The following is a 23,123-nucleotide window of genomic DNA, read 5'->3' on the forward strand; positions in this document are numbered from 1 at the left end:
TATATTATTTCAAAGTAAAAAAAAAAAATAAACTATGTATATGTGTGTCCCTGGTATGGTTGAATGTAGTGTCTTGGAGGCCAGAAGAGGACATCGGATCCTCTAGAACTGGAGTTTACGGGGGTTCTGAGCCACTTGACCTGGGTACTGGGAACTGAACTCTGGTTCTCTAAGAGCAATATGTGCTCTAAACTGCTGAACCATCTCTCCAGCCCCATGTTACCTTGTACTTAGAGCACAGTTTTTGAGCTTTATTTATGATACCTGCTTACTATTCTTTGGGCGTGTCTATTCCCTGGTACTTTTCAGAAAACAATATGGTTATATATATTGAATTTGACCACTGGGTGGGAATCTTCCTGGGTTAGACCTGGGGCTAGGGTGTTCAGGAGAAAGCTCATACCTGGATTCAAGAGCTGAATGCTAAATGTCAGGAAATTCACTCAACCCAGTTATTAAACCTAACCACTAAAAAATGATTATTAGGATGTGTGCTGGGTATATTGGAAGGCTGGCAACAGTTGGGGATACCGAAGTACTGGTTATTTCTTCCTGACTCTCTAGCAAGGCTGTACCCTGGGTAGCTTGCAGTAGCCTCAAGGTGGATTATTTATAACATGGAAACTGGTGAGCGTGCTTGATTGGTGGCTGTCTAAACTGAAAAGTTCGTACAGAAAGTGACCTCAGTGCAGACTGAATGCGAGAGTGTGTCATAACTGTGGCCATGGAACTGGGGACGGCATAGAAAGGTGGAAACATTCATCCAGAATTCGAAGGTTACTAAAGGATTCAGCAAAGTTGTTCACATCTTCACTGACGAAGATGTGAAGTTCTAAAACGTGTCTCTGTTTTCTCACTTTCTTATTCAGACATGGAGATGAAATTATCAACCCAAATTCAGGTTGAAACTATAGACTTTATTTCCTCCATCCAAACTTGGGTACACACTCATTTAAGACCCAGCGCTGGGGTCCTTCCTGCCTATCAGCCCCCTAGTTCTTCACCTCACCCTCATGATAACTGGGTAATGGACACCCGTCCAGGCATCTGTCTCCCAGACTCAATCCTCTTTCCAAAGCCACACACAGACCAACTTAAACTACTGTGTCCTAGCACCCCAAATGACCTCTGTCCCTGCCACAGCCTGGAAACTCATAATCTACCCTCCGCCCACTTTCTCTGAGACCTTCTCTGAGCCGGCCCATCCCAGGCATATTCCTACTCTGAATTACCTCTCTAGTTGTGTTACTTCTGTCTCGACTGTCTTCTTTGATCAAAATCATTCATTCCGATACTTGTTGAATCATGGCCGGGGGGTGGGGGTGGGGTGGGGGGGGTATGGTAACAGTCTTGTTCTGAGCATGCTTCTAAGTGCTGTGCAGGACACTTCATTAACTGTATTTAAAGCAGCAATTTGCATATCTGGTTTATAGACAAGTCTCAAGTTCAGAGAGATTGAGCTACATGTTCAAGACCTCACAGCAAGCAGATGACAGGAGGTGTCTGATTTGGGTTCCTGATTCTAGGTGCATCTTATTCCAAAGGTCACAGGTTTTTGTTTTTGTGGTAGGTGCGCCAAAGGTCAATCTTGGGTATTAATCTTCAGGAGCTGTCTTTCCTTCCCTTCCTCCCTCCCTCCCTCGCAGGTAGGGAGGGGTTTGTCACTGGGCCCCAGGGCTCACCAGTTAGGCTAGGCTGACCCCAGGGATTCTCCCGTCTGCCTCTCCTAGGAGTACAGGTGTGTGTTACTGGGGATCAAACTTGTACAGCAAGCGCTTCCCCGATGAAGACATCTCCTCAGCCTCAGGTCACAGAAGTATGGAGGACAGATTGGGGGTCGGGGGGAGGCCCCTACCTGCTTCTCAGACCTGTAGTGAAAGTCGCTGATATTGATCAAATCCAGGTCGAAACAGGGTCTCAAACGCTGTGTTTCTACATAGCTGGGGAAACTAGTGTGCTAGATCTACCTCATGAAAATCGTTGCAACATCAGGGTTATCGATGGTTTGGCCCAAGCATGTGGGCGGGCGGGACACTGAACTGTAGGTCTGGTGGGGAGGTCCTCAGGAGTCTTACCCTTGGGGTGGGGGTGTCCCCTCCTACTTGGGGCTGCTTCTCCATGAAGCCCAGGCTGCAATGCTGATCTGATGTTTGGTCTTTTGACAATTTTCACGTAATGAATTGATTCCTACAGTTCATTACCATACCCACTTCCACTTCTGTGTACACATATGTCTTAATTAGCTGCTCATTGGCTGTTTAATTACAAGAGAACAGCTGACAGCTGCCTTGTGGAATTCTAATGGCAGACGCTTTGGAATGGCTACACATTTGCTTTTTGACAACCGAGATTTATTCATGACTCGGAGTTATCGGGAGTGTTCCCAGGCCTGCCCAAAGCATTGCGTTTTGAAATTCAACGAAGAACTGGAATTTCAGGAGACTTTACGAGTGGGTTCTGTGTCTGCCGTTTGTTTTATTTCTGGGGCTGGGAAGAGCCGAGTCTTGTATGTAAAACGATGCCCTCTGTCCCAATTTTATTTTTATTTTTTATTTACCCTGGGAGCTTTCTTTTGAGAATGTTCAGGAGGGTGAGGATGAGTGTGGGGAACAAGCGGAGCAGCAGGACAATGGGGGAAAGGTCATCCATAGATTGAAGTCAGGGAGAGAAAGGCTGTGTAGCCCAGGCTGGCCTCGAACTCAGAGATCCACCTGCCTCCCGAGCGCTGGGATTAAAGGCGTGTGCCACCACTACCGACAGGCTTGAGACTCAGGTTCTCCAGACAGTCTCATGTGCACCAGTTAGCTGGTGTACAGGTCCTCTAGCCAGGCAGCCCTGCCCCGGGAGACTTTCCTCCACAGATATGGCCCACCTCCTCCTGGAACTGTGTGTGCCAATGAGCTCTGAGTGAAGCTGACCTCGCCTCACGTGTCCCATTTGTAAATGGAGATATCTGCTAGCACCTGAGCTCCAACATTCTCAGATCCAATCCCAGGGCAGACACTCGGGGCCCCCAAGGAGAACCTTCCAGAAATCTAGCACCAGGGCAGGGAGGATTTCTACCGACCACACGGCCTTGAACCCGGCGTGCTTGTGAGTGGAGGAAGGACAGTAGCTACTGAGACATGCTTAACAGGTCATTTGGTTTTGTGGCGATGCAGACTGAACCGGAAGTACTCCATTCACCTCATCACTTACACGTGGCGGAATGGAAAACTTTGATGGTCGGAGGGGGAAGTAACAGCAGCCTCTCCCAAATCTAATTTTCATTTTAAAAGGCTGAACTCTAATCCAGGACTAGGCATTTTAAAGCATTAAAAATAAAAATATTGAGTATGAAAGCATTAATGTTGGAAACTAGACAGAACCAGCTCAGGGGGCACAGTGAATTTTTACAATCAAATAACAGCAACAAATAGAATTCATGAAGAGCTATTTGGGCCTAAAGGGAACATTGGCCAAGCTTCTTTCCAGCCAAGCACATACAAAAGCTCCAACATACTTTGACAGTTTCTTCAGAGGGGAGAAAAGTATCTGTTACATGCTCTAAATTTCTTTAAAAACCTTCCTATAGTTATTTTATGAGAATGCATCTATGCAGAGATGATTGTGAATTTCCCTGTTATTGGCTGAAAGAGGAAGTTTCACATAGGACACTATCTTAGCTATAAGTCCTGACGAATAAGTCTCCAATAAATGAATCCTATATGGTCAATATACTAGGATGTAAATGTATATATATTATGATTTATATGTGTGTCTATAATACACTACCCCCCCCAGGTTACATACCTACTTGATGTGTGCTGTGGTTTTCCCTCCTATGTTTAATTATACCGCCAGAAAGAAATCATTTAGGATTAGTCATGGTGGGATCACCTCCACCTGGTTAAAATCGGATAATTAATGTCGGTGGCAGAAGTCTCTTGACTTCACTGTAACTAGGGATAAAACTGTTACAGTCAGAAACTGCAATATGGAACAGGTACCATATCCCTCAAAAATGTACAACACGGAATAGATTGCACTTCAGTGGTTTAGTGGCCTTCACTGCGGGAAGCTACCTGAGCAGAGGATCAGAACCAACAGCTGAAAGCCATTTCAGCAAGGAGGCGTCACGTGGACAGGATTTGGAAGGGATTCCAGATGATAATAGGATCTTAACTGCTGTTAGCCTTGCTGTTTGTTTTCCTTTCCTCCAGAATAAACACCGGGCCTTGCAACGTACAGTGTGCATGTGGAAATGCACTGGTCCTCTGCCACTTGAGGATTTCCTGAATGGCCTGTTACTAGTGAGCCTTTCAAATTGCTAAAGCATCGCACCCAAGTCACCCCGCCCCTGTATTTCATATTTCCAGATACTGTGTGTCAGTTCAACACATAGAAGAACCACAGGGGCACAGTGGGCAGACTCAGGGAGGGTTGAGCTTCTTGGGCAGAATGGAAGGACCTAGGTGGTATAAACACCTGGGTGATACGCTCTTCTACCAAGGATACAGCTTTGGGGAGGCAGGCTGAAGTTGAGGCCGTGGTTACAGACAGGTCATTTGCACAGCTAGGTTAGTGTTTCAACTTTCTTTTCACGTGTGTGGGAGACATGCAGAGGCCACAGGGCCTTTTCCACTGTTGTTCTTATTGCCCGAGACAGAGATGCTCACTGAACTGGAAGCTCACTGTTTCAGCTCAGGTGGCTGGTCACTGAGCTCTCAGGATATGCCTGGTTCTGGCCCACCAATGCCAGGGTTCCAGCCCACACAGCCGCATGCAGCATTTTAGTTTTTTAAACATAGATGCCAGGTCCTTATTCTCCCAATGCAAGCGGTGTTACCCACTAAGCCTTCTCTCCAGCCTCAAGTATTTCATTTTTATTTATTTTTTTTTTCGGAGCTGAGGACCAAACTCAGGGCCTTGCACTTATTAGGCAAGCGCGCTACCACTGAGCTAAAGAATTTATTTCAGAGAGGCCAGATTAAGGAAGAAAAGGGTGTGGGATTTTTTTTTTTTCTTAAAGAAATCCAGTACTCTGAGGCCTTTGCCACAGTGATGAATAATTCAAAATTCCCCTCAAGTAGCAAGTTTCCCATTTCTAAAAGGTGGGCGGCCTTTTAAAGTACAAAAGGATTTGGTGATATGCAAAAGTCCCGAGCTTTGACCAGTGAGGTGGCTTAGTAGGTAGAGGGACTTGCCACCGGGACTGATGGCTGAGTTCCTGGGGCCCACATGGTGGAGAGAACTGACTTCTGCAAGTTGTCCTCTGACTTCCACATGCATGCATGCCACGGCATCTGCACACCACTTTCCTGCCCCAAGTAAATACATGTAATAATTAAAAAAAAAAAAAACTTCACTAACCTGCAGTCTAGATGATGTATTAACATATATGTAAATCAGCAAATGATATTATGATTAGCAGCGAGAAGGACAATTTTAACAATTATGAGGCTAATCTCCCCTAGATCTCTCAGCCATTACGTATGTCTGCAGGTGGTTTTTCAATTTTATGACACAATATATTCTTGTTTTCACTAAAGGAATGCAAACCAAATTCGAAAAGTCTCCCCACCCCCCCACCCCAATCTTAAAAAGCCTCAGGGCGAATTTGGGTCTAGGTGTAGCTGTCTCCTAGGCCGTTTGCATCAAATAACATTTCTCCTACTCATTTTGTGCCGTTTTTACGCTGTCTCAGAACTCTTCCCATACAAGCAGAAGAATTTAAATCTTAGTCGATGGAAATTTGTATAAGTTTGGGGGCGTGGTCTTGGAATGACTAAGCATCTCTGCCTTCCTTTCTCACAGGAAGCCTGGTCTGTGTCCCTGGCCCCAAGGTCACATCATACAAATGGTCACAGTAGCAATAATACAGATGCTACTCATTCAAATGACTCTTTTCTGTTCTTTGGGCTTTTATTTAAAAGCACCTCCTATTCTTGGAATAGTCCGAACAGGTAGGAAGGGCAGGTGTCATGGCTACTTCATGGAAAAAGCTGAGTCATTAAAAAGGCTGAGATATGTCCCAAACAATGTGGGCAAGTGGTACCAGGGGTAGAGCTCAGTTCTATAATTTAACCAGGTGCACTAACATCGGGATGCCAACAGAAAGACTTAGTCACGTCCATGTGAAACTTGGAAATACCTTCTCATAAATCCAGTAACAGGGCAATCAGAGGTCTCGTGTGTGTGTGTGTGTGTGTGTGTGTGTGTGTGTGTGTGCGTGTGTGTGTGTGTGTGTGTGTACACACCAATGGAGGTCAGAATAGGATGTCAGTGTCCTCTTCTGGAGCTCCCTGCCTCATTCCCTTGAGACAGGGTCTCACACGGAACCTGGACATCCCTGTTGCTGCTAGGCTAGCTGGCCAGTAAGCTTCTGGATCTCTACCCTAGAAAGCCGGGGAACGAGGCACGGGTGGCCATTCTTGGATTTTGCACGTGGGCACCAAGGGATTTGAATTCAGGTTTTCATTCCTGCACACGGAATGCTATCCCCACTGAGCCATCTCCCCAGCCCCCGAGGTAGCTCATCAGTGCCACAGATTCTGGTCCCTTGCTCTTTATTCTCCTGCCATGTTGATGGAAGGAGTAAAGTATGGGTCACTGCAGTCATTATAATTGAACATCGCAGTCCTGACCACACCCTGAGTGTCATCATCACTCAGAATCTCAAGGAACTGAATTTTTAGGCAGACTGGAAGTAAAAAATAGAAATGGCAAAGATGCCCCGTAACATGAATAGAAACAACAACAACAATTAAAACAGCTTACCTTGCAGCCTTCACACGTAATGACACCATAATGGATTCCTGACGATTTGTCTCCACAGATCTTGCATGGAATAATTTCAATTTGAGCTGCAACAGAAGCATGCAACCAGTTAATTACATTTTCTTTTAAACACCTTATAAAAGCGTTCCCCGATCAGCATTTGTATAGTGAAAACTAATAACCTGCTAAACATTATCCTGCATTAACTATTCATTGCTGAACTGTGAGGGTCCCCCTAGAGCCCTGGACTAAATTATGGCTGCTCGTTATATAATAGCTTTCGGGTTATTAAAATGGGTCATTTGAGAAGGTGTTTAAGAGCCCACAAGAAGACTGGAATCAGCATTTCAAAGGCTTCCAGAACTGGAGAGTTCGCAGTTTAGGCCTCAGAGCAAAGCCGATACTAAAGTGTGTCCCCCCCCCCCCATTGCATTTTCCATCATTATTTTTAAAAGGTCATAAATCTGTCTTGGCTGAGCATGTGGCTTTTGACTTGTAGAGAAAAATACACCCCCCAAAAGTCAGGTCTACTTAGGAAAATGATTCAGTTCAAAATATTAATAAGTTACATATGATAGGAAGGGCTCCTCACTCATCCTTTAAAAGAATTAATGTAGTTGCCATGTGTTCAAAATTAGTTCATCTTTGTACAGCCAAACCTCTCAGCCATAAAGTTAATATCCTGCCTGAATTTAATAATGATGAATTTTGCCAAACAGGAGAAGTTGCTTCTGAATTTTTTTATGATGGAAATTGATTTCTCTTTTGGTGCAGCATGCATGTATTTTTATGCAATTGATTATTTAAAGCTGCTTGCCTCTGGAAAACCAATTGATTAAGATATCACACCAAAGTTCTAAGTCCTGGCTAGGTAGGCATCTATTCATCTCTAAATAAACACATTGTGTTTCCAGTAAAGTCAGAAAAAGCAGAATGGAGAACTGAAATATACAGAATAGAATACATGGGGGGAAAATCCCACATTTAACTCATCTCTTAAATAAGACTTCTATATGGAATCATGGAGACCAAGACTGATCTGCAATGATGGCTATGATCCCATTTACCTAGAATGTTCTGTTGTGCTACCTTTACATTCCAAAATTTTCACAGTTGGATATCACCATAGCGTATTATCTGCCGAGTTATACATGCAGACAGAATAGCAAGTGCCCTAGTTAATTTCATTTTATGCAAGTATTTGGGTAGCTTTATGCCCTCCACAAAGCAATGGTTCCATCCAGGGACTCTGTTGCATGATGTGTACAACACACACAAACACATGGCTTACTCTTTACTAACGACATACCATATCCAGGGATATTTTCCATAACCACTGACTTTGAACTTGATGCAATGATGTAATGCCATATCCAGATAAACGAAGTTCCTGGATTCAAACTCATTATAAACTATGCAGTCTGCTAACCCCCTTCCAAGAAGATGAATACAAGCGTGTGGTGACTTCAGCTATTCTAGAAGGAGGGTCTTTTCCCTGTGTATTTTTTCAGCACTTCATACCATGCGTGCTCATCCAAGATTTAGGGGGGAGGGGTATATGCGTGTGACAGCAGTGCCTACAGAGGCCAGAAGAGGGCATCAGGTTCTCTGGAGTTAGAGTTGTCACAGGTGGTTGTGAGCTGTGACCATAGGTGCCAGGAACCCAACTCAGGTCCCTTTGGAAGAGCAGCAAGGGCTCTTAACCAATGAGGCATCTCTCCTGACCAGATTTAGAGAGTGTTCAAAAGCATCTGGAGGCCTACTGTCTCATAATGGTGCTACTGCAACTTAGACTGTTTAGAGCTGTATTAGTAAACATCCCATTTCCAACCGTGCCTTGTTTGACTTCCTCGAGGGATATAGCATAAGGCCCCACATTAAGCATTCCTCTCAATATCTTCACTAAAGTCACGGGAAAGGCAGTCTGAGTTATGCTTAGTGCTTTTCAGACAAGGGGCAGAGAGAAAGGCATCTTAAAAGTTCTGTCAGCCCACACAGTTCCAACCTGGGTTTTCTCACATGCATGAACTGGTCTATAATGAGAACTGGCTGCCTCCACCCTGACCTGCGAGGAAAAGAATAATTAGGTGACACAACTCAGTCCACCTATTAAACAGAATTTATCGGAGAGGTAAAGACAACCGACCAGGAGCTGCCTTCTGCCCATGCTCCACTTCAAACTATCACTGAAATGACATGAGCAGACCTCGATACCCTTCCACCTCCACCCCAGTGTCAATCAGTGTCACTTGAGGCAAACGGAGCAGCCTCACTCATCTTCAGCCTGGGCCTTTCGAGAATCATCTTCAGGGCATAGAGGCTCAGTGGGTGGACATCTGCCTTGCAAGCAGAGGACTGGAGTTCAGATCTCCAGCACCCACCTAAATGCCTGGTGGGCATGGCAGCCAGTCTGTAGTTCCAGTGTTTGGGAGGCAGACAGGAGAGTCCCCAGAGCACGCTGGCTGTCCAGACCAGCTGAATTGGTGAGGTGGGTTCAGTGAAACGCCATGCCTCAACGTAGAAATAAGCTAAGAAAGGCACATGACACAAACCTCTGGCCTTCACATGCATGTACACACATGTGCATCCACACAGATGCAAAACAACAAAATCATCTTCGGTCTGTCTGAAAGATGGAAGATACGTCGATCAGTTCTATATAAGAATCTGAAGGCCCTGAGCAGGCTATCTAGGGAGACTAAGTAACACTACCTGAATCAAGTTGGGATGTGAATGCTACTGCTGTGCTCTGGGGTGGACTTCAGAGAGTACCCAGAATGCTTACAAAGGGCTATAGTAATGTTATATATATATATATAGGGAGGTTTGGTGGATGTTCATGATAGGGGGAGGGGCTAGAAGTAGCATCCCTGCCTTAACACCATCCTCTAGGAATGGCTCAGGGCCTGGCTGGGGAGGGCAGCAACTAATGGCAGCACAGCCTCCGGTGGCTGGTATTGCTGGGTCAGGGCTGGGGGCCTGAGTCAGGCTTTGGCAGCCTTGGTCTTCAGTCTTGCGTAAGTTCGGGTCTTTCAGATCTCAAGGCTATCCAAACCCAAGCTGATTGCACAAGTTTTCACAGAGGCCACAAAGCTAAGAATGAATGGGCGCACGTAGACTCACTTGCCTGTCCAGGATGGGGCCATTCCCCTAGACCTTTGTTCCATCATGATGTACTTAGCCCCAGTGGGCAATGTAGGCTAAAGAATCAGAATTAGAACAAACTTATCCAGGAACTTCCCAGGTGGGGACCAGAAGGGTCTCTGCAGAGCAAGGTTCAGCTCTTTTGTTTGGTCAGCTTAAACGGCTCTGCTAGCCGACCCCCCTCCCCACGGCTGTCTTATCTCAAGAGATATTTCAGCCCTGAGTGCTCTTTGGTGGTGACGAAAATGCACCTGCTCCTACCTCAAGCCCTCTGAATGTCATCTGATCACAGGATCACACGTGTTGACATTCCCACAGCAAACATTTGCAGCTGGGAACAAGGCACTTACCCATCTCCCCATTCAATCGCCTCAGCTGCTCCAGCCCTACTTACTCTCAGTTGACAGACTCAAATGAATCAAAGAGAAGAAAACCACAGTCGACGCCTCCCAGACCTTTCAAAAAGATGGCGGCGTAGTCCCACCAATTTAAGTTTTCCCTTCAACGGGAAGGATAAGAATCCCTTTGCCTTGCATCCCTCCAGCCTTTCCATTCTCAACCAGGAAGCACTGTCTTCTCCAAATAATACTCTTTCCACACAAAAGGATGTGTCTTAGCTCCTTTATCTACTACACACATGAACTTGGCCTGCATTCCAAAGCATGATCTCTGTCAGACACCACCATGGTTGACAATCACAAGTACACAGACTAACGTGTACTCCCAGCCAGTATCACTGAGCCGTAGACCTCTGTATGGCCCCAGATCAGCCTCCCAATGAGCATCCTTGCTATGAAAATGTCTCCTTTGCTCACATTTTTTTTTAAAAGCCCTATTGCCTAAATAGTTTCCTCTTGTACACTCTACGTAATTCAGGCTGGATCTCCACACTTGCAGAGGCAGATTTCTAGAGCTGACAGGTGACAGTAGGAAGCCTCAGAATGCCAGCGTGCTAACAGATCACATGATTCTTGGGCTGGGTTGTCACTTTGCATGATATACATGTATGTGTGTGTACACACACACACACAGATTGCTTTTTATTTCTAATCTACAGGAGAAGTAGCCATCAGCTCCTCCAATGGGTGAAAAGACTGCTTAACTAAGCAGATGTGACTCTGGGGCCTGCAAGGTGGCTCAGAGGTCTTAAAGGCCTTTGACACCAAATCTGATGACTTGAGTTCAGCCCCTAGGATCCACATGGTAAAAAAGAGAGAACTGACTCCTGCAAGTTGTCCTCTGACCACCATATGTGTGTGACATACAGCATTGGTGCCTACACACACACAAAGTAATACACATACGCAAAACCATTTCTCATCATACCTCCCTGCCAGGCTGAACAGTCTGAATAACTATCAACAAGCTTGCACTTGGTACACAATCACTGGAGGACCAGGCGACACCTTCTCGGCGATCTGGATGAGCCTACATGCCACAGGAACCAGTGTCGGTAGCATTTCCTAGGAATTACCTGCCTGGCACACAGCTGAAAATTACCATTCACATTGTGGGCTACCTTCTCCATTCTGCAGAATTCCAGGTAGAATGTTTGACCTCCCAGTGACTGACCTCAGGTTTACCAATTCTTAAGACTAGGCAAATTAAGTTAGCCTCTCTGGTCCCAGCTTCCCAGCTGAAGATTTGCTGGTGTAGTGTATGAACGGCAGCCTCTCTGAACCATTTCCACATGGTCGTTTTATACGTGTCCTCTTCAGGCACATACTGCTTGGTTCTTTGAAAACTACTAGTTGCTATTATTGTTGTTGATAAGGAGTCCTGCCTCATAGTGGAATGAAAGTCTTTCCCCTGGAGTCTAAGCTCTTTGCGAAGTGGGGATAGAGAAAAGCTGCTTATTTTCTAAGGATGGTGGAAGGCAATTGGTGCTGGCCGCCACAGCAGCACCACACACACCAGCGGCACTTAGCTTCAGCGACAGTGTATGTCACAAATGGTAGTGGGATGTTGGTGTTTTTTCTGTTGGTTCATAGAAAATATGAGCACACCGTATAGACCCGGCTCATGCCAATCATTTTTCACCTTGGGCTCATTTGCACACCATCCTTTGTGTTTGTGTGGGTGCATGTACACATGTATGCATGAGCATGTGGAGGTTAGAGTGTGATGTTGGGTGTCTTCCTCCATGGCTCACTACCTTATTTTTTGAGATCAGGGCTGTCACTGAACCTGGGACTTACTAATATGGCTACACCTTGAACCCAGGCATCGTCTGTCTCCATCTCCCTGTTCTACCTAGTTTTTTTTTTTTTTTTTTTTTTTTTTTAACCTGGGTGCTGGTGACTGAACTCAGGTTCTCATGCTTGTAAGGACTGAGTCATCTCAGCACCCATTCTATCTTGAATTGGACTATATGTGTTTGGGGTGACTTTCGGCTTGTCAGGAAAATGGCTAGGGGCCAAACCATGGGTACAGCTATGATATATCTGTCACACATGTGGATGTCAATCAATTTTGCTTGTGTTGCAAAAAAAAAAAAAAAAAATTGGCAAAGATCTCCTTGGAAAAGGGACTCTGATTTGCACAAATCTGTCAAGGTGGTTTTTCTTCCTGGAAGGCTGAGCATGTGGAGGACATTTTCCTTGCTCTGTTACATATTTCTCTAACATTTGAATTTTTTTTTTTTTTTACAACCAGCATGTATTACTTTTGTAAGCAGAAAAACCAATAAAGATTAAAAAGAAAAACCCTAAGGCATTTGATTTTATTTTCAGTCAAATGGCCGAGTCCTTTGTGGATTAGTCACTTTATTTTATCCCCAGTTTAAAACTGCTGGGGTATTAAAGGCTCCTGGAGCTCCCACATGGCACTGCACAGCAGCAGGGCCTGTGTGTCAAGGCCGCCTGGCCCACAGCCTCTGAGTCTTCACCCTGGAACGCCTTTGGAAACTTCAGGTTTCTGCAATCTCCGTTCCTCTGGTCTCAGGACCTCCAACATTGGTTGTGCGGGTTGCACCCTACCTAGGGGAGTCCGGCTGAAAAAAGGAGAGGTCCATGTTCCAGCTGGACCTGTTGTCCTCCTGAGGAGGCCTCTTCCGACTGGTCTGCTCAGAGGAGCTCATTTCGTTGTTTAAACCATCCCCTCCGGTGGGGCCCTCACCCACAGTGTTACAATTTACAGCGTGCTTGCCGTGGGAAAGGTCAGGAGCCCAGTGGCAACTCTTCTGTCCCTCCTGCTTCGGGAGGACTGACCCATCCTTGAAGTTCACTGAGCACTCTCCTTTTATCTCTATGGTGGGAGGAGAAGCTGTCACCCTGGACCTGTGGCTTGGAATACAGTGTGGCTCTGTTCCCTGGCCCCCCACATGTGCCATGGTCCAGCTGCACTCTCAGAAAACTCATAATCAACTTGTTTTGCCATTGTGTCTACTAAATATATGCTGCTCAGCATGCTAGCTTTCCCCCAGAAGACAGGCTTTTCTTCCCTTGATTTTGGATTCTTTCACGACAGTACTGAAATCATTGCCACACATCACCAAAACAATTAGACCCCTAATTAGGAAAGCCCCACCCCCTCAATACCCATTCCATAAGCAGCCCCGTCGCCGTTTTCTGGCAGCAGTAATGACAGCCGAGAGTCACAGAGCTCTGTGCGGTTTTGAACGGTTTTGACCTCATTAGCTTGTTTTGACGTCCACGTGCACAGCATCCCCGCAGGAGGCAACTGTAGCATCCCATTCTACAGATGGGGAAGAAAAGCCCCGGGAGGGTCACATGAAGTCTCCTTCATGTTCAAACATCCCAGAGCATCACATGCATGCATGCATGCAGGCAGGCAGGCAGGCAGACAGACACACAACCAATGCACGTGGTATCTCTTTCTTGTTCTGGTTTATTAGGTATCATGGATTTGTTACTCGTGGTCTGCTACTCTTAAGAACAAATGGCATCAGGGAGAAAGAGCCGCAGAGCCATCCAGCCAAGAAGAGGTGGTGCCAGCCCTCCAACCTGTCCGTGACACCTGACTCCCTGGGTGGCCGCAAGTAAGTCACTTACACCTCTACTTCCTCCACCTATAAAAAGGGAATACATCTTACCTCCCAGGCAGTGGTGGTAAATGAATGCCTTTAACCCTCTTTGAAGATGAAAAACCTATATAAACAGGAAGCTTTGGGAAGCTTGGCATATCACTGTTGGCAAGAACCAGGACGCCATGCCCTCACTGCCCACAACAGGTCCACCACAAAGAATCAAAGTCCACGGTGCTATAATTTGTACCTGTGAGCTAGACATACGTTAAGTTTTAAGCCCTTCATTTCTCGGGGACTGACGGGTTTGGGTATCGCTATGATAGTTTCTACCTGAAAGAAAAAGGCCCTTCAGATGGCGAAGTCACAGCAAAGTCACTGAGCCACACTATTCAAACAGGGCTAGACCAGTCATTTGGGAACACCATTGGTGTCGTGACACCCACTTGGTAAACACAGTACATGTTCATGTGATCCTCAGACATCCCAAGGTTCAGTATTAATTTTTTTAATTGACTTAAGTGACCCCACCCCTTTTAAGCTACAAAGAAACAAAGACTTATATTTTTCTGTGCCTTTGTCCTTGAAGACCTACATTTTACCTAGTATGAAGGAGTTATGTGTGTGTGTGGTGCTGGGAAGCAAACGCATGGCCTTGTAGTGCATCCCAGGTAAGCACTGTGTGATGGGCCTATGTCCTCAGTCCATGGGCCACTACTTAAAAACTTCATACCGACTGAGCTTTCCCCTGAAGCTGAGCAGCTTTTAAAATAATTTTTTAAAGACATAACTGTAAATACTCATTAAATACATAGAGCATCACAGACAGACAGATACACACAGACACATCTCTGCCTCAAACAACAAAGATTTCCAAGTATGATTAAAACTGAACACAACTGGACATTTGGAACTTGGACTATTTTGTGTCTAATTTAGGTGGAGAGGAGTTCAAACAGTAGGCCAGAATGTCCTAGAATGAATTCGGAGAGAGCTGAGCTAGCTGAGTATGCAGGAAGTCTCTGAAGAATAAGGAAGCCAGGCCCATCTTCTCATGTGGTTTTCTGTGAAGACGCAGGGGGTTGAGACAATGGGGACAAACCATTAACCCCTTGTAATGTTCCCATCCCAACCTGATTAAGCTTTCCTGAGAAACAGACTCGCATCCCCTGATGGATCTGTGTGTTTGCTAAAAGCCAAATCCAGATGAGCCTGCTCATCCCTAGGTGAGGACATTCTATCCAATGAGAAAGGAATCACATTTGCCATGGAAGGGGGTATGGGAAGGCTTTGATTTTTAGACCCAAGTCTCTCTAGAATCCTCCATCTCCATAGTCATACACCAGGTCTCTACATTTAAAGTAACTGATTCCTTGACCTCTTTTGGTAACTCCCTAGTTACCAACTAAACCCTGAGCAATATGACTCGACCAGCAAGAAGAAAATGCTTTCTAAGACGTCATTCTGCACACGAACTGGGCCAAATGCTGAGTAATGCCTCCACCCCCACCCCCAGATGATGCCACTAAGATCACAAATACAAACCCTTTTTTTTTTTCTTGTTTCCCCAAATCTTATCCCTGCCAACCACAGAGCACATCTGTGGCTATGAATCTGTGGTGTTAATTGAAATCAGAGACCAAGGAAAAGGTCACTAAACATTCTATCAGAATTCTCAGTTGGCATGAAGCTTCTTTGAAGATTTTCTAATGAACTAGAAGATGCTAGAATCAAATATATGTGTATACACATGCATATTGTCCCAGTATATAGTTCCTGAAGATTTTCTAGGACTCCAGCACAAAGAACATTAAGAAAACTCCTGCTGAATCTTCTGGTGTGGGTTGGATGAAAAATAGTCCATTTTATTTATTGGTTAGACTATGCTTAAGGGGGGTTCTAGAAAGCTTGTTTTTAAATAGGTGTCCCTTATAAGCTACTAGAAGCAAAAATGTCATGTCTGAAGCTGCATCTAATCTTTTTCTGAGATCAGCCTTACTCTAGATACCAAGTTCTCCCCCACTTCCAGCAAGAACGCTCATACCGCATTTAGGTTAAGTCTTCCTGCCAGCTGAGGGCAAGGGGGTCAGTTGCTTGCTGCTGTCATTCAGAATCCGTTTCTTCGCAACAGCAGAGAAGTGTCTTGAAAGACCAAACCCAATCTAGAAATCTAATCTAGTTTCTGCCTCACCAGAACCATCAGAACTACTCTTACTGCGTTCCATGACACAGTCCCACCTTCCACAATTGCAGCATAGTTCTCACACCCAGGCTCAAAAGAAAACCCCTTCATTGTACAGCTCCCCGTCATTCCACCTGCCTGTGCAGACAGCGAGCTAGATCCATTTTAAAATTGTGGTGTTTCCAGTGGGAAGCTTCTTAAATAATGGCTACATATAATGCTATGAAAAGAACCAAGCAGATGATTCAACTCCAAGGACAAAGAAGGAAAAACCCCACAAATCTGTGGACCTAGATATGGGTTTTATAATAACTGGGATGTTTGTTTAAGCCTATTTGCCCTATGGCTTTCTGAGTGTGGCCCCTGGAGTCCTTGACACATGGCACCAGAGTGCACTGAGCACAGAATTTCTAAACAGCCTGGCTGCCCCAGGGCACTCCTGAAAAGGCCAGAGTCTCCTGCCTGAAAAGTCAACCATTGATTGCTAATTCTAGGTACCTACTTTCCATGACCTCCTCTCACCAAAACCAGATGGATGAAGCAAGATGTGTGGAACTGGGTCAAAGTCACCAGAATTCAGGTTAAGTCACGCAAGTGTCCCCGACAAAGAAGCCTGTTGTTTCTTTCCATGACCTTGAGTGGTTTTGGAAGAGCAGTGGCTGCTCCTTGCACAGCAGATGATGTCAGTTAGGAAATATGCTCCAACCAAATAAACCCTGGATTCATGATGAAAAGTTGGAAAAACCATGTAACTTTAAGCCTTGAAAACGCATTTACCTCCCTCTGCATCAAGCCACAGGCGACTAGAAAGACAGCATTCACCACTTACATGGTCATGGAACACAGAACCACGAGAACTTAACTTTGAAGGTCCACAGATCGTGAACGGGTGAGGATGAAGGAGAGGACTAGCCAAGGCCATCTCTGTGTTCCACCTCCACACTGCCTCCCTATCATTCCTACGGGAGTGGAAGTTTATACAACAGATAGAGAAGGGTCTGGGTTTTTTTTTCTTTTTCTTTTTTCTTTTTTTGTTAAAACTTACAAGCAAGAATTTAAGCTTGCTGGAAGCAGAGGTGTGGATTTAAAGCTCTATCAGATCATGGGCTAGGGATGTAGCTCAGTTGGCAGAGTGTTACTTGGAGTGCAGGAAGCTCTGGGCTCCATCGCCAGCATAAACTGGTTATGGTGGCACATCCTTATAAGCCTGGAACTTGGAAAGTGGAGGCAGGGGGATCAGGAGGTCAAGGTTATTCTCCATTACACAGCAAGTTCAAGGCCAGCAGAACTATGTAAGGCCCTCTCTCAATAAAAAGACTGTAAGACCATAAAGGATGACAAATTTTACCAGTTCTCCAGTACATCCAACTTCTAAGACATGGTCAATAACATCTGAACACTAGATCTGACAAGTTCAAATACATCATAGATGACAAGTTCAAATCCATCATAGATACATTTCTGGATTACAATCCAATAGTGATTTTTTACCCCCTTCCCTTCTTCTTTCCTTCATTCCTCCCTTCTTTGCTCTATTTTGAGACAGACAGGCTCTCACTATGCAACCCTGGAACTCACTATTGCAGAACAGGCTGGTCTCAAACTCATAGCAGTCTACCTGCCTCTGCCTCCCAGTACTGGGATTAAAATTTTGTGCCAAAAGCCAAACCATTGATGGTGTTTCTTAAACATTCTTTATTGTGCATTTTGAGGACAACCAGTAGAGCCAGGAATGGGAATATTCAGAAAAAGCGAAAGAAGACTCTCTATGCCACCTCTGAATGTACACTCCGAAAACTTGGACCGAGAGACAGTTGCACTGTTAGCTGTAAAGCACAAACTCAAAGGGAGGCAGCAGAGCTGGTGGGACAGGGGTAGGTACTGGTTAGACACGAGGGGAATGAATGCTGTGGACCAGGCAGGAGACTGTCAGATTCCTTTTAAGAAGCATTGACATCTGAGCATGAATCCACACACCATACTATCTTATAAATGTCATTTTTCTAGTAAAAAGAACTCTTTATCTGGGAGTTCTGCCTTAAAGCTACTTTTGTGTGTGTGCACATCTCTGTGTGGGGTGGGGACAGAGGAGAAACAAGCATCATCCTCAGGCATGCCACCCATTTCCTTGGAGACAGTATTTGTCCCTGAACCTGGAGCTCACTGATTTGGCTAGACTGGCTGGCCTGCAAGCTCCAGGGATCCTCCTGACTCTGCCTCCCCAGCCCTGGAGTTACAAGGACAATGCCAGCATGCCTGGCGATCTTACGCGGCTGCTGTGGATTGAACTCTGGTCCCCCAAGGCAAGCATTTTGCTGACCAAACCACTCCTCCAGCCTTTGGCTGCTTTTACGTCCTGCACAGGAGTGAGGCGTGAACATACAGCAACACAGAGACACTAAAATACGACACAGGACACTGTCCTTTCGGTCCTACAGAAGGCGTTCCTTTGGCCTGTGAAAACAGACATTTCAAATGACACTGTGGCCATCCTGTACACGTCCCTGTCAACTGTCTAATATTGGCCATGTGGGTATCTGTCATGGAGGATAGCTTGAGTGTGACATATTCATTCCGAAGTGACTTCTAATTTGCAGTGAAAGTGTGTGATTTGCACACGTAGGCACTTCAGGATGGCAAGGTTTGGAATATGTTTTGCTCTCCACTGCAGCACTTTCCACACAGGACGGAAACACATCTGATTGCTGACAGTTGCTATGGGTGCAGTATACCGTCACAGCCGAAGCTCAGAACGGCAGAGCTCCACACCACCAGCAGCTGCCAGCTTGTTTCACTACATGCTCACACACACACACACACACACACACACACACACACACACACACACACACTCCCCATACCTCACAAACGCACACTACATCTATCACATGCTATACTGCACCTGTCATTACCCCCATGCTAGGCCGCGGTGTCAGGGACATGAACTGGGCACAAAGAACCCACTCAAACAGTTCGTCTTGTAACATTAGCATCACTCCAGATTAAACTCCAGCTTCTCTTCACGTAAACGAGAGATACAAGCAGAAGTTATTTTTAGAGGAGAAGAAGGGAAAGTATGGAGATTTTTAATTCGCAAACTCTGCAGCCTGAGGTTGGGTCTCTGTCCTATATCTTCCTAGCCATGTGAGCGTGAGCATTTCCTGAAGCCCCGTGTGTTTCCTCATGTTTCGAACCATTTCTGCCCTGTTACTGTAGGCAAAGGGGCCTGTAGCCCGAGGGTCTTCCACATAGCAGGCGCTCAGTGAGCGTTCGCTATGATCATCACCTCGGCCTGCCTGTTAAGGATGGTAGATGTGGCAGCGAGGCTGCAGCTAGAACGGAGGGAACCCTGGAAAAATGACAAGGGATAAGCCGTTACTTCCTTCCATGTTTAGCAGCTTTATTGCGATCGCACAGACCTACCCTGAGAAATAACCCTCCACAGGCACACGAGGCATCCAGAGAAGCCACTGTTTCTTTGTAGAGCAAGCCCACACCAGAGCTGGCATCCTGGAGAGGGGCTGAGAGCAGAGGAAGTGGGGGAGAGCCCCCCCCCCACTGTACACTGTGCTCAAGTTGGGGGGGGGAGACTAAGCTGCAGGGGAGGAGGCACCCACAGGTCCCTGTGACCTGAAAACCATTTCTCAGACACTTGGGCTAGAGAGTGACCATCTTTCCCCCAGGACTTGACCTCCACTTCTGTCCTGAGCTCCACAGCTTTGGACTAGATGGGCAGCTGGATCCTGTCCCTGGATGTGATGATTATAAAGTCTTAGCTCCTCGACCATAGGCATGTCTTCCTGTGGTGTCACCTACCGAGGGAAGAGGAGACGTGGAGAGAGTGTGGCCCATTTCATCTGGGGGCTTAGAAAGGGAGCGCTATGAGATGCTCTCTTTCATTCTCTAAGTCCCTGCTCTGGTAGAGCACAGTGGCGCTAGGACACCGTTTCTGCAGAGCTAGGCTCTCTTGGTTTGCCTGTGTGTGTGTACGTGTTCCCTTTGTGTATATGTGTATTTCTGGGTACACGTGGAAGCCAGAGGATGAGGCGACTGGGGTTCCTCAGGGACAGGGTCTCTCTGGGGCCTGGAAATTAACAAGTAGGCTAGGCTTAGCTGGCCAGTGAACCCTCGGGGTCCCCCCCCTTCCCCCCCTCCCATCTTGCCTCTCCTGCAATGGGATTATCAAGGCAGTGTTACCATGCCTGGCTTTTCAAATGTGAGTTCTGGGGCTCACATTCCAAGGCAAGCAGTCCACTGATGGCCCCATCTCTCCAGCCTTTTCTTGCCTTGTTTAGATAATATTTGCTGCTCTCAGTGATTCCCTTTTATCCTGTTCTGGAGGGAGACATGGGCAATGTAAGACTAAGGCACTGTTGAAGGAAAAGGAAAAAAAAATACTTGTGTGTCCTCCAGAAGTAAGCAATTGAAATCAAAGCACTACACCAGAATTTTGCTCAGGTTTTTGTCTCTTTGAGGGTTTCTACCCCATGCTTTAAATCAGTAGCGACAATACTCACTGTAGGCCACATTAGTCTTGCACCCACTGTCACACATTTTCAAAACAAACCATTGCCATCTGCAGAGCATCTTAGAGTCTCAAGCTGCATTGTACACACCCACAAATGTCTCAGGTATTAGATTTGAAAGCAAGGCCTGCCAGCACACAGAAATAATGCCTCCTGTAGCATCATAATAGCATGAGGCCCTGGACCACAGCTCTTTGTCTTAGATGTTGAGGAACCAGTACCCAGTGTGGTGGCTATGGGCAGCCCCGACTTCCAGGAAAACCAACCCAACTACTCACTGTGCTGTGCCCTGGTTATTCAATATTATTCAAAGAGACCCAGTACCACCACCACAAACAATTCCCAGAAATGGAGTTCAAGAAGGGTTAATGCCCAGAAAAAATGCTCATCTAAATGAGCGGGTGCATGTCTAAATTCAAATTCTGAGTGTGATGGGAGTTTTTCAAATACGTAACCTTTGGTATGTTAGCTTTAAATTTCAGTCATGCCTCCCAGCAGTCTGGCCAATCATAAGAAGTATGGATATCACCTACTCTGAATGAAAAGTCATTTAGAACATCCCAGATGTGAAAGTAGGAGAGGTATTTGGCGGAGAAAAAAAGATATATAGATGGAGTGTGGAAGGGATAAGAGAGGGGATAAATGTGATAAACACACACACACACACACACACACACACACACACACACACACGAAGCAGTCAAATAACAAAGGAAACGTTTTAGGAAAAAAAAAAACAGTCAAAATATGTCATGAAGGTAAAGTTTGATCCACTCCCAGCCTCCGAACTAAGTACTAATATTGGATTGAAGCCAATGTTCTGTTCTTGGGATCAGCTCTTTGAGATGTCAGCTCAACAAGGTGAATGGATGGCTTTGCTCTGGAACTTAGAACATTGGTAGCAAAGCCGGCAGTTCATACTGGTTCGTTGCAGACATTTCCCAAGAGTGGACCGCTGTACCTCAAGAGGAAGACCACCCTTTCCCACTGGTGTCTATTGAAGTAAAGACTGCTAAGCTCTTGGGCAGGGAAGTCCTTTCAGAGCTAAGCCTTTGTTCTTCCTTTCCTCATCCTTGACTTTTGCATGCTGCTAATTTACAAATGCACACACACACACACACACACACACACACACACACTCACTCACTCGGTCACCCAGGCTGGCTTCAAACTTTCTATGTAGCTGAGGATGGTTTTGAACTGATCCCTGTGCACTGACTCCACCTCCTGAATTTCGTTATGACGTAGGCTATCATGCCTGGTTTATGCAGTGCTGGGGAGTCAAATCTGGGTCTTCATGCACTGTACCAACTGAGCTCCAGCTCCAGTCCATTTACAAATATTCTTGAGAACAGCTCTCAAACTTCAAGGCCCAGTGCAAGCTCCCTAGGCTTCTAAAGGGGTAGGAGCAATAGTTGGAGCAACGGCTTCTTTAAGATGTGGGGTTTACAATGTGTCATTTCAGGAGTTTCCCTTAAAGGGACTTGAAGGCAGCGGTTGAGATGGAGAAAACCGCTTTTTGAAGGCAGTGAGCAGTCTGTCTCAGGTTAACCTGAGTAAGGGGGTCAAGGGTTCCTGGAACCCTTGGCACCACCAGACACCAGAGTTCTTGACCCATCTCCTAACCTGACAGGGAGCTGCCATCTCCATCATTGTTATGATGCCACAGCTCACTTTTTAATTCAACTGTAACAATAACAAAAAAAAAATATGGAGCAAGGATTCTGTAATAGAAAAAAAGGGGAGACTCCAGGGCTCACAACAGACTCCACAAGCCAGGGGGTTATTAACTAGTCTACGAATTGGATTCGGCATCCAGTGTCATTTGAATTAATGTAGGTTGTGTCTACCGAGAAAACAGCTGCTAAACTGAGGGAGACTAGTCACAAATTCTTTAACCATGTGTCTAAATGGCCAGTGGGCCTTGGGGCTTGAGATCCCAAGTGGCAGCCCCGAGTACAACTTTTTCAGGAACATCGTCATTTGTCCCAGTCTAATGTGGCCATTTTTCCTCTTCTGCAGCAAGCCCAAACAATCCCCAGAAAAATAGCAGGACAAGGGAAATACAGTGCTCACAAATACTCTCCAGTGACATCTTCTACACCTTAAAAAAGCCCCCTCCCGACCCTCGAAGGTCTCATTGTAGTGCAGGCTAACCTTGAACTCTATGAAGCTAAGACTCGCCTTCAACCCCTGATCTTCCTGCCTCTACCTCCAGAGTGCTAGGATTTCAGGCATGGACTTTGGCTCGAAGTCATGGAACTTTAGCCCATTTGAACCTCTCTAAACATACCTACCCACAAGGAGGGCTAAAGCCATGACAGTTCCACAGGACTTCAATGTCAATGTTACAGCTGAGTTTTACCCCTCCGCCCCCCCACCGTTGGCACCTTCTTCCACACCAAAATGAGGACTGGTCTGTAATGCACTCAAGCTGACACAGCCACAGAAAACTTTGCCAGATTTCTTTTGTAATCACTGAGTGCCAGTGAGATGGGAAGCCTATGGATGCTTCCTAGCGCCGCCG

General features: G+C 45.9%; 1 protein-coding gene across 3 annotated transcripts in view; it reads right to left on the reverse strand.

Annotated features, from left to right (window-relative positions):
* The window catches only part of Rora (RAR related orphan receptor A), a 100,888-nt gene that overhangs the window by 30,988 nt on the left and 46,777 nt on the right, over positions 1–23,123 (reverse strand). For all 3 annotated transcript variants that reach the window (XM_037208198.1, XM_028867418.2, XM_028867411.2), the window contains exon 2: positions 6,760–6,845. In XM_037208198.1, coding sequence (XP_037064093.1) covers positions 6,760–6,845 — 86 coding nt within the window. The remainder of the gene's footprint in view (positions 1–6,759; positions 6,846–23,123) is intronic.

Source organism: Peromyscus leucopus, chromosome 7, assembly GCF_004664715.2.
Source record: "Peromyscus leucopus breed LL Stock chromosome 7, UCI_PerLeu_2.1, whole genome shotgun sequence".
NCBI lineage: Eukaryota > Metazoa > Chordata > Mammalia > Rodentia > Cricetidae > Peromyscus > Peromyscus leucopus.